Here is a 14669-nt window from a genome sequence, read left to right as displayed (position 1 = left end):
TGGACTAACTTGTAGGAATGAAATGAGGGAATGATTATATATGAGCCATGAAAAGTGTAAAGTGCTATATGCATGTAAGTTATTTAGTTGCTATAACAACTGCATTTGTCTCTCACAAAAGTATTCCCATTATTTTAACACAGTCTAGATTCCTCGTACAGAGGGAACAAGTATTATTTAATACCATGAACATTTAACAAATTTGTAAGTAAAAACCAGCTCTAAGTATGTTTCTTCTTCAGGTGCTACGGGAAGTTAAGGTGCTGGCGGGTCTTCAGCATCCTAATATTGTCGGCTATCACACTGCCTGGATAGAACATGTTCACGTGGCCCAAAGGCAAGGTGAGCGGTTTCAGATGAAACAGTTGAAGGGTTGGTAAATTTCGGCCTGTGGGTGACACCAGGCCTACGTCTGTTTTTGTGCACCCTACAAGCTGAGAATTTTTTTTTTTAAAGAGTTAAATCAAAGGAAGAATTATTTTGTAAAGATTATGTGAAATTCAAATTTCAGTGTCAGTAAAGTTTATTAGAACACAGGCTCGCTCGCGTGTGTTATCTTTGGCTGCTTTTGCAGTACGAAAGCAGAGTTGAGTAGTGGCAGCAGAGTCCCCTAGGGCCCACAGAACCTGAAATATTTACTGTCAGGTCCTGTACGGAAGGTTCGATGAGCCCTCGCATCGTTGAACAGCTCTGTTTTTGTCTTTTCTAAAATCTGCCAGTCATTTGAATAAGCTTGGTGTATTTGCATTTTGCCAGAAGGTCGTGACATTTTTAACTTGTTGTCTCATTTGGTCTTACTTATGTATTTTAGCTCTGCCTTTGACTATAAATTAGAAAACTGGGCTGCTTGAAGATTTCCTTTTGTTTCTGTTCAGCAGATAGAATTTCTATTCAGTTGCCGTCTCTGGAAGTGATCTCTGACCAGGAGGACCCCAGGTACGTGGGCTGCCGTGTCCTTTCACGCCCTGGACGTTACCTCCAGTCACCTGCCTTGGGTCGCCTTTGCCTTTTACAACTAGGAGCTCAGGAGTGTTTTAGACTTTCTTTTTGCTTATTTTCATTACAAAATGTTAAGTTATTTTCTTCCTCCTCTCAGGTATTTCCTGTCAGTGTTTTTAAGTAAATGCTGCTGCTAGACAGACTGGCTGTCTCTTTTGTCAGGAGTTTACCAGTCAGGTTCATACAAGCTTGAAGGAACAGTTGAGGTACTCTGGATCTTTTTTTACGTTGGTTTTTATCGTTACTGTTTTTTTTTGGCCTCCAGAGATCAGTGTGATGTTAAAAGTGATGAAAGTAACAGCTCATTCATTATCTTCGCCGAATTCACCCCAGAAGAAGAAAAATCCTTGGGAGAATCTGGCGTTGAAAATCAGAATAATAGATTGGTGAACTGCAGCGCCAGTGTAGTCACAAGAGATGCCGGTGGATTTGCACCGTCCCTTGAGCCCCAAGAAAAAGGTGTGGCTGACGGGTCTTCCAGATCGACTGTTGGGCGTCGGCTGCCAGTTCGGCATAATTCAGACCTGGAAGAGAACTTCGCATCCACTGAGGAATCTTCTGAAGAAAACTTCAACTTGCTGGGGCAGACGGAGGTAGATGACTCTCCCAGAACCTGCCCATTTGCTGTTTCCCTGTAATAGCGGTGTGGAGGGCTGTGATTGGATACGGCCGGCCCTCCTCCTCAGCTGGCTTCCCTTGGCTCCTCCTCCCTGTCTCTGCTCTCGTGCTCCCTCCTGACACGTGGCCGTAGGATTTGGTCTTCCCTCCTTCTCTTAGTTAACTCCTCCTGGTCCTTTTCTGACCTCCCTGATGGGGGCATTTCACAGGTACACCCTGGAGCAGGAAGCATCACACACGTTCTATTTCTGTGGTTGTTTAGCATCATGCTATCAAAATATATTTATGCAGAAAGATTTTCTGTATTTTGGAACGTGACTTTAGGAGACAAGTCCTAGGCAGATCACCAGGTCAGCTTTCAGTGTCCTAATTGTAGTAATTAGGATTACACTGATGTGCTGGTACTCTCACCCTTACTGAGTGTTAGTATTTAAACTTGAACGTTAACAGGGTCTGCGCATAACCTGTCGTGTTGGGATCACAAAACTGTATATACCATCTGTACACTCACACGTAGAATTAATTCTGGCTGTCCGGGAATATGAGGTTCTGTATTTTTATGAAACACAAAAAACTTTGAGTAGGTTCCCTGAATATAAAGGAGTTGAGTTTGAGGGACTTTTCATCAGAATCATTTCACTGCTCTGTAATACATTTGGAAAATTTTCCTGAATGGGCTACAGTGAGCTTAATTTTTGCTTACTTTTTTCTCGGACAAATTCTTAGTTATGTGAAGCCAGATAAAGTGTGTGTACACTCTGGGGTATCCATAGAGTAGTAGAATACCGTACAGCCAGCCTGATGCTTTATCTTCAGCTTTAAAAACTGTTTATCTCGAGAGCAGACTAAACAGTTTCGGGCCCACGGACTCTGTCACGTTCAAGAGCTTCTTCCATTTAATACCTGCCTAACCCCAGCCGGGCCTGCCTCTGCCCACTTGGGTCATGACGCGTTGTGTTAAGTATTGCTCTATTCCTCTGTCTCCTTCACTGGACTTCGGGCTTCTCGGGCAGGCTTGTGTCTGTGGTCTCTGCCCACAGCACGTAGCCTGGTGCTTGGCCTAGGGCAGGCAAGGGAGCATTTGTCCGCTAAATCATGCAGATGGGAGCCCGCGGTGTGTCGCCCTCTAGGTGCAGTACCACCTGATGCTGCACATCCAGATGCAGCTGTGTGAGCTCTCGCTGTGGGACTGGATCACGGAGAGGAACCAGCAGGGCCGGGAGAGCACGGGTGAATCCGCGTGTAAGTACCACGTGGGTGCTCGAGGGCTGGGCTGGGAACTACAGACAGACCTGCCGCCTTCTGCCTCCACGTGCTTTGGATCGGGGGAAAAAATCACATTTTTAAAATATAAGTAGGTATTTGGAAGTTAATATTTTCTGTTATAGATACATAGTTTGTTGATATTTAAGAGTACGATGCTAGAATTTAGTATAATGATTTCAGGTAGAAAAGGTCTTTTAAACATTTTTTAAGGGAAAATTTAAATATTTGTTTTATTTTTTTAACCTGAAAATGTGATACTTTGGGACTTCCCTGGCGGTCCAGTGGTTAAGACTCTGCCCTTCCAGTGCAGGGGGCATGGGTTCGATCCCTAGTCGGGGAACTAAGATCCTGCATGCCGTGCGGTGTGGCCAAGAAAAAAAAGAAAAGACTGAAAATGCGATACTTCTATAAAAAGAAACCTTTAAAGAAACCCTTATAGAAGGGCATGTGGTCAAAAGTTTGTCTCCTTCAAGATCCATATCCCGCCCGCTCCCCTGCAGTTATACAATAGCCTCTAGAAGTACTCTGTTAGGTTAATATTTGTAGAATATTATAACACTGGTTCTCAACTTAACACTGCATGTTGAAATCACCTGGGGAACCTTTACAAAGATGTTGTCAATAAAAAAAGAATAACTTTACAGTGGAAGAAACGTGACAAACACCCCCTCAGCAAGTAATCAAGGTCAGCATCAACAGCGATAACTCATGTTGATAGTATGTGCCCTTGATAAGAGGCTATGAGAAGGGCACGGTATCTCTGTGATTTTCCTCCCCAAAACCCATAACCCCAGTCTAATCATGAGAAAAACAGACAAATCCCAACTGAGGGACATTCTACAAAACACCTGACCAGTACTTCTGAAAACTGTCAAGGTCATCATAAACAGGAAAAGTCTGAGAAACTGTCACAGACCAGAGGACCCTCAAGAGGCATGACAACTCAATGTAATGTATCCTGGATGGAATCCTGGAACAGAAAAAGGACATTAGGTAAACACTAGGGACGTCTGAATAGCCTGTGGACTTGTATCAGGATCGGTGCATTGTGACATGTACCAGACTGATGTAAGGTGTTGGTGACAGGGAAACTGGCTGTGGGGTAAGTGGGAACTGTCTTCTCAGGTTTTCTGTAAATCTAAGACTGTTTTTAAAAATGAAATCTTTTTAGAAAAAGGGTGTTGTCTGGGACCACACCAGTAATTTTTATATAATTGGTCTTGGATAGGGCTTGGCCTTTGTTATTTTTTTGTGAAAGTTCTCTTGTTGATTCTAATGTGTGGCCACAGTTGAAATTCACTGCGGTAGATGATCAAAATAGGGGATGCGAGTGACCTGATTTTAAGTAAAGGCTCAACTAAATATCGATCATTAATCATTTGCTGTTCACTCCTAGTGACACTATAACCCTTTATTTGGCCTAAAACACAGGTCAGTTGGCCTACTCAGAATCTTAGACTAGCTTCCCATGGAGACGGAGACATAACGTCTCTCTCCAGCAGCTCCTCAGTGCCCCTCGGTTTACCATGAAATTAGAACATGCCAGACTTTGTTCAGTTCAGTTCAGTCATGGTAAGTGGTGCGTGGGGTATTTTTAGGGCCCAGTAAAATTGGATCCTTGGCCTGCTGCATGCGCATTATAGTGCTATGTGCCCATCTTTGTGGAAAGAGAACGGTTCATTCCAGCCCCGTGTGCAGTTGATCTTGAAGCTTACGTTCGGAAAGTGAGTCTTTAATGAAGTGTGGGGTGAGAACTCTAATCTATACCATCCAGTACGATAAACCCGTCAAAACAGTGAAGGCAAGAGATGGATCATACTGCTAGCAGGATGTATATTTTTCTTTTAAAAAATGTTTTAAATTAAAAAGTTTTATCTTTGTAGCATTCCAGCCCTGTGTGTCCAGCTTTACATCAATCACATTTTTTACGTGAATCATTCCCAACACTCCCATGAGCGGCACACCTGGGTCTGAGTCATGGCTCTGGTACTCACCAGCTAGGAGGTTTTGGGTAAGTCAGTTCACAGTTCTCAGTCTCTCTCCTCACCTGTAAAATGTGGACCATCCCCATTTTATGGGGTCGTTGTGAGGATTAAAGCAGTGCCTGCAAGGATGCAGCACTGAGTGGAAACTGCGATCACCGGAGCAGGTCTGTGTATGATTACTGAATCCTCCAGCAGTTGCCTACCGTTTGGATGTGTTAGGTGAGTGAAAAGGAAAACCGAATTAAAGACAGACCAAAGCAAGGTAGTTATTCTGAATAGTTGGGAAAGTCAGAAAGGCCTTCTTGCATTTCTTCCCGGACAGGTTGGTCACTTCAGGGGCGGGGGGCTCATACTAGAGGTACTTGTAGTGGAACCGTTGTTTTTATTTTATTTTTTAAATATTTGTTTACTTTTTGGCTGTGCCACGAGGCTTGCAGGATCTTCAGTTCCCCGACCAGGGACTTAACGCGGGCCCCGGCAGTGAAAGCGCAGAGTCCTAACTACTGGACCACCAGGGAATTCCCTGGAACCATTGTTTTTACACACACACACACACACACACACACACACACACACACACAGTTTTCTGTCTTAAGTACTTGAGGTCCCTAAATTATATGCTAGACAGTGTAAAAGGAGGGTGTGGAATAGGTTTGAACTCTATAACAAAGTCGGCTCATTCAGGGAGAAGGGACCACGTGGTGCTCTCGTGCTCAAAGGTAAACAATAGGCTTATGATTTTATTTAATTAATTAATTTATTTGTTTAATATATTTATTTATTTTTGGCTGCATTGGGTCTTCGTTGCTGCATGGGGGCTTTCACTAGTTGCGGCCAGCTGGGGGCTACTCTTCGTTGTGGTGCACGGGCTTCTCGTTGCAGTGGCTTCTCTTGTTTCGGAGCACGGGCTCTAGGTGCTCAGACTTCGGTAGTTGTGGTTCGTGGGCTCCAGAGCGCAGGCTCAGTAGTTGTGGCGCACGGGCTTAGTTGCTCTGCGGCATGTGGGGTCTTCCCGGACCGGCACTCGAACCCTTGTGCCCTGCATTGGGAGGTGGATTCTTAACCACTGTGCCACCAGGGAAGTCCCTGATTTAGTCTTACCAAACCTCTCCACCCTCTAAATTCCCATATTATGTTATGATATTAATAGATTAATTAATTCATTTACCTTTTCGCCCCTATACTTCATTTGTCCATCATTTTTGGAAAATGCGGCATTCCAAATCTTCCAGGCAATAGAAGCTCACCCCTTGGGCTAACATAATTTATCTTTTTTCTTATTCTGTTATTCGTAATAATGTGTTTAATCCACAGCGGGCCAGGACACCAGATTTATTAGCATTAAGCCCCAGATGTCAGGGGTTGAAGGGGACTGAAACATAGTTTAATCTAGCCACCCGATGCCTGAGAATTGTTTACAAAGCAGTTAATACAGGGGCTCTGAGTGACATGAGAGGTCCTCTCTTCCTGGTGACAGGAAGTCCATCGACTCTTGGGAGCTAATTTGCAGTGGCTTCTTGGTTTGCTGCTTTCTAGGTTTGAAACCATTGTGGAGTATTGACTGTGTTGACAATCTGAATGTTGTGTCAGGTGTTAATGTACTTATAACTACGTTCATTACATTTTTTTTTTTATAAAGTTATTTATTTTGGTTGCGTTGGGTCTTCATTCCTGTGCACGGGTTTTTCTCTGGTTGTGGCGAGTGGGGGCTACTCTTCATTGCGGTGCGCGGGCTTCTCATTGCGGTGGCTTATCTAGTGTGGAGCAGGGACTCTAGGCGCACGGGCTTCAATAGTTGTGGCACGTGGGCTCAGTAGTTGTGGCTCGCGGGCTCTAGAGCGTAGGCTCAGTAGTTGTGGTGCACAGGCTTAGTTGCTCCGCGGCATGTGGGATCTTCCTGAACCAGGGCTCGAACCCGTGTCCCCTGCATTGGCAGGCAGATTCTGAACTACTGCGCCACCAGGGAAGTCCCCTCATTACATTTTGATGTTATGTAACAAGTGAAAAACTATTAGAGAAATAAAACTATTTTTTTTTTAACTTAAAGGTCCTTATGTTATGGCCAGTGTTGCAACAAAAATTTTTCAAGAATTGGTGGAAGGTGTATTTCACATACATAACATGGGAATTGTACACAGAGATCTAAAGGTAAGTGGGGAAGATTAAATCATTGACAGCTGCTTACAGGGATGACTTGGGTATTGGTTTACTGAATTAAATGAGATCATGTACCCTAGTTTATTTACCTCGGAGGTTATCATTACCTTTATATTGTATAAATCATTGTTCCATAGGTCTAGAATGTGAAAACTTTAGATTGAATTTAAAAGGAGTAATCTTTGGGCATTCGAAAATTCTAGCTGTCTTCAGGTAGTAAGTGTGCTTTGAGTACTAATATAACTGATGATGCTAAATGTATTTCATGCTGACAAAAATACTCATTTCTGCCTTAGAGATAAAATGTTTCTGTAATTATCCCTCTTAAAAGAAATTTAACATGGGAAATTTTTTTCTGCTGTTTTAAATATCTGTAATGACTATTCCAATTTTTATAAAAGAATATCAAGAAAGAGAGAAAATAGGGAATTCCCTGGCGGTCCAGTGGTTAGGACTCCATGCTTTCACTGCTGGGGGTGCAGGTTCAGTCGCTGGTTGGGGAACTAAGATCCCGCAAGCCGTGCGGCATGGCCAGAAAATAAAAAAAGAGAGAGCGAGAGAGAGAAAATATATTTACTACTTTGGCTGAGAGTTTTAATTTACTTACTTTTGGGGCAAAAATTAAATCATGGAAAATGCATTTAAAAGACTATTTAGGAAGAAAAAGTTAATGTGCAAATCATTTTATTTTTTGAAAAAGGTTTAAGAACCAGTAGTTTGTACATTTGGGATGTATAAGGTGATGGGTTAAGTATTTTCTGGGTACACGTCTAGCCAGAAAATGCGACGTGAGTTACTGAAGTTCTGTGGCTCTGTGCAACTTTGAGATCTTATTTCAGGAGGTGAGCTAAATCATAATAACCATATACAGAATTCCAGATCTTCCCTGGGAGAAGTCGCTTCAAGTGCTGTTTGTATTTCTCCCCATAAATATTTCTGACGTTTCTTTTACAGTTGTCCTCTAGGGATAAGGGTTTTTGAGATAACTTTATTGGGGTTTCCCGTAGGAGGTGGAATTCTGGGAGCATGATTCCTGCAGGTAGAATTCCTTGGTTATTGGTCAGTCTCAAAGGATAAGAGTGGTAAAGCAGCCTGGTGAGAAGTGCCGTCTCTTATATTGGAACCGTGCTGAAGGTACATATATATCGGAGATTCCCCATTTCTTGTCAATATGTTAACATTGGCTTCAAATTCGAGCAAGAGATTGATTATTGCCTCTCTGCCTCCAAAACACGCCTTGTGGATCGCGGCTTGACCTTCATGGTCCTGGGTATTTACCTGGGCTCCGTGAACAAGCAGCAGGCGGGTGCAGCTCAGGCCCGCGGCCAGCAGCCGGCCTTGCTTGACACGGTGCACACCGCCAGCTTCAGGGCCGTGTTGCCCGTGGAGGAGACGGCGCAGTTGACGTTCGCCCCGTGGGCAGTGAGCATTTCCATCATCTCCTTATTCAGTATATCTGCAGCCACGTGCAGGGGTGTCATGCTGGACTCGTTCATGGCGTTGACCTGGGCACCGTTCTGGGCCAGGATGGAGAGAACCGGGGAGGTGCCGTACGTGATGGCCAGATGGAGCGGGGAGCGCTAGTTGTCGGCCACTCGCGCATTCACCTGGGCCCCGTGTTCGCACAAAATGCGCAGACACAGGACTGCGTCGTTCTGGATGTCCGTCAGCATCCTTTGGATTCTGTTACCCGGCTTCGTCCACGTGGTAGAGGCGATGGGCCAGGGCAGGAGCATCAGGCGGAGCGTGGTGAGGCCTCTCGTGTCCCTGGAATAGGTACTGATGGCAGATTACACTCAATTCACAGCGGGAATGGCTCGACGCGGAGAGCTACTACTTAAGAAGGCAACATTTATTTAAGATAATCCCCTGTAATTACTCTAAAGAAGTGTTTGAGAATCTGCATTGCTGTTTAATTTCTTGGGGTATCCCAGCGTCTTGGGGGGACAGAGTGGTATGCATCCCAGCACGGAGGGGCCCAGCTTCCTGTCGCAGCTCGTGTCAGCTCTGTTAATCCTGCTGGGACGGCGGCCTCTTCCAGGCTGCATCTCAGTTAGCTCTGTGTCCACAGCCCCTCAGGGCTGTGCTGAGATAGCAGCCAGTCAGTAGAATTGTGCGGACTCGAGTGTGATCCGGGATTCCCACAGAAGTGAGCCGTGAAGGGCCAGAACGCCCGCTCACTCAGTCCCTGGCGGCCCCACACCTGCTCCTCTACCTGACCTTTTCACTCGCGTGTGTGGATGGCAGGGGCTGCAGCTGGAGTTTATCGTCAGTCCCTGCCCAGCACAGGCGGAGTGAGAGTTTGACAACTCGGCCCTCATCTCCTTTCCTGAAATCTCTCAGGATTGCCTCCAAAATTCCTTGATTGTGGCAGAGAAAAGGGAAGGTCTCTTATGAGCATCTGACCGCTCCACTGGGATTAGAAGATGACTTTCAGTTCACCTGTTGATTTAGTGTAAGCCCTGCACCAGGGGTGTGGGGAAACAGCAGAGTCCCCACGCTGCAGAGCTTACAGTCAGGTGTGGAAGCATTAATCCGAAAGAGCTAAGTAAACAGGCCAGTGGGCAAAGTTCTCGAGAGGTCTGCAGGCCCCATCCAGGGCGAGAAAGGGTGGGAAGGGTGTACTGAGGAATCCTCTGGGTCGTGGGGGGGAAGGTGATGGTCCAGTCCTGGGAGGACCTGCAGAGCTGGGGTGGGGCTCGGGGGCAGGGTGAGAGCACGACGGGGTGGGGGCGCCCTTCCGGAGCGTGGTAAGGATTTGGGGCTCGACTCTCTTTTATACCGTGTACTTCTCCCATTCATTCAGATGGTATTTATTGGGCACTTAGGAAGTGTCAGCATTGGTTTAGGTGGTGAACATATATTGGGAAGCAAGATAAACTTCTTTCCAAGAAAATCCCTTGCCTATTTCCATTTTCTTATTTTTCATATCTAACTTAGGTTGTTAAACTCCCTGAGGGCTGTGACCAGGACTTAATTTGCCACAACACCATTGCTGAGCGCTTAATACTCACGATGCTTTGAGTGGGCTGACTCATTTGTGTTCCTGTATTATTTCCGGTTTTTCAGAGGATCTCATCTAGTCAGTAAGGAAATTGGTTTATTCCAAACGTGGTAACCTGTAGTCCATCACCCATGGAGAATGGATGAGTCCAGACATGACCGGGAAAGGAACACAGATCATGTGTGTCCTCATTTAGAAACAGTCGCCTGTTGAGTTAACTTACCTTACTTCTGGGTCTGCACCGTGTTCTAACAAACAAAGCAAACTCTGTGCCTTGCGGTATTCCGCGGCCAGGTAGATGGGGATGATGGACTGCGTCTGCTTTGGGGGGAAAAAATACATTACAAGTAGCTCAATATAGTTAGAATAATTGTGTTAGCTTGCTATTTCAAAGGAAATAATTGTATTTAGCATCTCTTTGGTTCAGTATTTCTCTGTTATGTGCATTGAAATTCTCCTTTTGCCTGTTTTAAATTACCCCAAACCAGTCAATTTTATATTGATATTATAAAAATCTGTATTTTACATAAATGCAGATTTACCAAGGCAGCAGATATGATTTACTTAAAGCTTCGAAAGTTGATTCTTGTGAAGAGCTCATTGTGTAAAATTAATGGTAATTGCTATCAAGTCCCTTAGGCCTTAAATTAACCCAGAGAGTCATTGACAAGTAGGTTTTGTTTTTTAAGGCTTCGCCAAAGTCATAGTATCAGTAGTATAACCTGCACTTTTAGGGTTTCAAAGTTAATGCTGCTTGTATTCTGTCTATGATTAGCAGAGCTGTTTATGCGAGTTCTTTATACACACACACACACACACACACACACACACACACACACAGGCCTTTACAGCACGACTGCAAGATAAGGGCAGAGGGTGACTTTCTGAAAAAAATTTAAGTTATAAGGGTAATAATTACTGTATAAAAATTCAGAAAATGAAAAAGTATATGTAAAAAAGGGAGAAATAATTCCAGCACACAGACATAATCAGCATTGGCACGTTTGAGAGGATGAGATCAATGTTCTTCCAGCCACGCGAGCCCCAGTCTCTGCTCAGTCAGTGCCCCTGTGATCCCTGGCAGGAGTCGTCGCAGACTCGGCAGAACACGGCTTTGCGTGTGCAGGTGCCCGGCGTGGACCATCCAGCCTCGGGCACGGTGAGGGCAGCCAGGTGTAGTGAGTCCTCAGGAATCAGGTGGCGTTCCTTCTGAAGCATCACGTCTTTTTTCTAAAAGTGACCGAGACGAGGAAGAGGGTACCTGGCTCAGCAGTAATCTGTAGCCGGTGGAGCTGGCCAGAACGGTCATGGGCTCGTTGACGGGGTGGCTTCTGAGCAGAGCCCGGAGTGCGGTGCAGTCCTCCCTCAGGATGGCCTCGTAGAGCCTGGTGTGGAATGACACCGCCGCGCCCTCTTCCAGGGCCCGGGCCCCGTCAGCCACCAGCCCCCTGCTGCCTCTCTTGGTTATGTTTCCCATGAGTACAACTTCGAGAGGGGACTTAGGAATTCAGGGCAAACGCGTTACAGAATTGGTCAGTCTCAGTCTCTTTATGATTCTTTCCATTCAGTTCTAGAACTGTTGAGAATGGTATCCGTGAAGATGATGCATTTTTATATCAGAACCAAACTTTTTCACGTGTTGTTCCTGTATCTATAGTGCCAGATACAGGAGCACAGTTTCCAGGACTTTCTACTTAGTCACAAAAGTGTATCCAGATTATCATCTTGCACCTAAGATTGTTTCTGTTTTCTCTTCCCATTCACCTACTGTTAAAAAAAAACCTGACAACGCTAAAATAAGGGAATTTATACAAACAAAACATTTACATTAAGAAGACCTAACTTTTAAGCTAAACACTTTCTAGTTTTTAATGGAATTCCACCCCACCTCCAACAGAGGTGCGTTTTCCACTGGTCTGGGGTTAGTTCCATTGGGAAATGTGTTGGGTCTGTGATGATTGCGTCAGTAGAGTGAAATGTGTACCTTTAGAGTGTGACCTGGCCGTCCCCAATCCTGGCTAACATGTTAGATCATCTGGGAGCTTTAAAAAAATCAGTGTTTTCATTAAAAATAATAATAATCAAAGTCTTTGACTTGTTGAGAGGATAGTAGTTGTTAAAACCTTCTTGGTGACTCTGAGGTTCCGTCAGGGCTGAAATGCACTTGTGCACAAGCACGCTCTACATTAGTGGAATAAGCTGGGGACTGTAAGTAACGTCGATGCCTGTGTCCACCTCCAGGCAATCTGATTTAATCCGTCTAGGGAGTGGCTTGGCCGCTGAGATTTGTTTAAAGTTCCTCCGGTTATGCTAACGTGCGACCGAGTTTGAGAACCACTGCTCTCATTTTTAATTTTTGAGGGGCTATTGGCTCCTGAGTTGAAAACTCTCAACATCCACACGTTTTCACTGTTCATTCTAGAACACCGTGGAGTTGACCTGTTCTGTTTGTTTACAGCCCAGAAATATTTTTCTTCACGGCCCCGATCAGCAAGTAAAAATAGGAGACTTTGGCCTGGCCTGTGCAGACATCATACAGAACACAGACTGGGCCAATGGAAATGGAAAGAGTAAGTTTCTTTTGGTGGTTGTTTTTGTTTGTTTTTGCATTAAAAAAAGAGAGAGAGAGACATGGTTGAACGCTGTCAGTATTTAAAGAGAATCAGAAACACTTAACAGCAAAGGTGAGATTTAAAAAAAAAAGCAACTGTCATTTCCTTGGGAGCTGCAGTGCCCTGCTGAGTCAGGGGTCTTTATGTAGACAGTGCTAACCCCACCATGCTTCATCTCTGGCTTTTCAAATTACAGGAACACCCACACATACCTCCAGAGTGGGCACTTGCCTGTACGCTTCCCCTGAACAGTTGGAGGGATCCGAGTATGATGCCAAGGTAGTGTTTGTTCCCGTCTACCCTTTCAGTGGACTTACCCTGCAGTCATAAGTAACAAAAAGTACAGTAAATGCAGTGGAAGGTCTGACGTCGAAGTGATTTGGAAATAGCGGAGTGTGGTAGGTTCTCTCTTACATCAAACTACCATAGTGCGAAGCCTCACTTTTCAACTGAATCTGACTTTTTTAGGCTATTTTACTATTTCCAAATCCGTGGGTGTCACAAAATAATTTTTGCAATGAGCTTTCCCTTTAAGATATCACCGTCCCCTCAGGAAGGCAGGATTCACCAAAGTCTGTTTTCAGCTGTTCATTCTGCTTTCAAGCTTAGGTAAATCAGTGCCCCTGACAAGTGTGACACTTGCTTCCCTCTGAGGTAGAATGAAGATGTGGAAAAGTTTTAATCCAGCTCGTTCCTCAAAGGAATGTTAAGTAAATTCTTTTCTCAAAATAACAGCCTAGTAAATTTTCTTCCTATTGATGAATCATTCAACTTTTTAGTGACTGGGAAAGAGCTGCCAGAAAAACCATGGCAGCTCCGAAAATCCTATGTAGTAAACACCTTCCTAAAAGACTGTTTTTAGGAAAAGTGACAGGTTTTATGCAGAGTTTGCTAAAACTTTACCAAGAATGCCTAACTCTGAGCGGAGGCAGAGGTGGGACCGGGGTAGGCCACAGGGACCCTCGGTGGCCTCTCATGTCTCTCTCAGGCTATACCTGGCCTGAGTTTTCAAGGAGCAGTGGAGTCAGTTGTATGGTAGTGACCGCTCTGGGTGGCCGCGATCGCCCCTGCCCCTCGCCTGGCCCTCAGTCCTTCGTGCCCCTGGATGCCCCTTTTTGGTGTTAGAGCTGGGGATTGCAAGAGTACCGTCACCTGTCTGTAGATCACCTACAGTAGATCCAGCTGGCAGACACCTGCCTCTGTGAGGGACGAGCCAGCCCGCTGTGTTCCCTCCGTTGTAGGGACTGTCAATCATCCTTCTGTAGAAAATCCTCTCGCTTTTGAAAGGAAGGTGGGTGGGAATGGAAATGTTACTCTGTGTATTTCACTACTCATTGACCGTTTCCCCCCTTTTTCAGTCAGATATGTATAGCTTGGGTGTTATCCTGCTGGAGCTCTTTCAGCCGTTTGGGACAGAAATGGAGCGAGCACATGTTTTAACAGGTTTAAGAACTGGACAGATCCCCGAGTCCCTCAGTAAAAGGTGTCCCGTCCAAGCCAAGTACATCCAGCACTTAACCAGAAAGAACTCATCCCAGAGGCCGTCTGCTGTTCAGCTGCTGCAGAGTGAACTGTTCCAAAATTCTGGAAATGTATGTATGATTTTTTTAATACTGGGGGAAATATGAAGCTTAAAATGGAATTTGTTTAAATTGTGAATCCCATTTCACGAAGAGCAGTTGAGCTTAGAATCAGGTTTATGGAAACAAAATATTTCAACCCATTCTCAGAGTTGCCAGTGGCATACCTGTCAGGTAAGCTAGATGACCACTGCCAACTGTCTGCTCTGAAAATGGTCACATGGGCTCCAGTTTCGAGCCTCAGCTTGCTAAGTCAAAAGGTTTTAGTTTTCCTTTCCAACTACGGTATGTGGCCTTTTATGAATTATTGCAAAGTATCTACTAGTAGAAAGGGACACACACCAAAGGATATAGGACAGCAGTGATTCTCAGGGGAGCTGGAGCATCTGTGGCCGAGACCGCCTTACCCAACCTAAGATCTCAGCATCCCAGTGTGCGAGTCTGGTTT

At 45.0% G+C, this 14669-nt stretch overlaps 2 protein-coding genes across 6 annotated transcripts in view; one reads left to right on the top strand and one right to left on the bottom strand.

Moving 5' to 3' along the window:
* EIF2AK1 (eukaryotic translation initiation factor 2 alpha kinase 1) overlaps nt 1-14669 on the top strand; it is a 30420-nt gene that overhangs the window by 13225 nt on the left and 2526 nt on the right. For 2 of the 5 annotated variants that reach the window (XM_082429972.1, XM_082429971.1), the window contains exons 7-14: nt 243-342; nt 876-936; nt 1265-1592; nt 2748-2859; nt 6916-7016; nt 12488-12599; nt 12838-12920; nt 14000-14233. In XM_082429972.1, the coding sequence (XP_082286098.1) occupies nt 243-342; nt 876-936; nt 1265-1592; nt 2748-2859; nt 6916-7016; nt 12488-12599; nt 12838-12920; nt 14000-14233 (1131 nt within the window). Of the gene's footprint in view, nt 1-242; nt 343-875; nt 937-1264; nt 1593-2747; nt 2860-6915; nt 7017-12487; nt 12600-12837; nt 13040-13999; nt 14234-14669 lie in introns of those variants that run through there. The other 3 variants (XR_014254784.1, XM_082429970.1, XM_082429973.1) reach the window with 3 other exon arrangements.
* Nucleotides 7024-12481, bottom strand: ANKRD61 (ankyrin repeat domain 61). The gene is given in 6 exon segments (XM_082430004.1): nt 7024-8132; nt 8134-8365; nt 8368-8605; nt 8609-8792; nt 10253-10347; nt 11291-12481. Coding segments are annotated over 6 exon segments (1242 nt in total). The 5' UTR covers nt 11507-12481; the 3' UTR covers nt 7024-7855.

The sequence above is a fragment of the Balaenoptera physalus genome (assembly GCF_965194825.1).
Source record: "Balaenoptera physalus genome assembly, chromosome: 16".
In the NCBI taxonomy this organism is placed as follows: Eukaryota; Metazoa; Chordata; class Mammalia; order Artiodactyla; family Balaenopteridae; genus Balaenoptera; species Balaenoptera physalus.
This window is presented reverse-complemented; position numbering and strand designations above follow the sequence as displayed.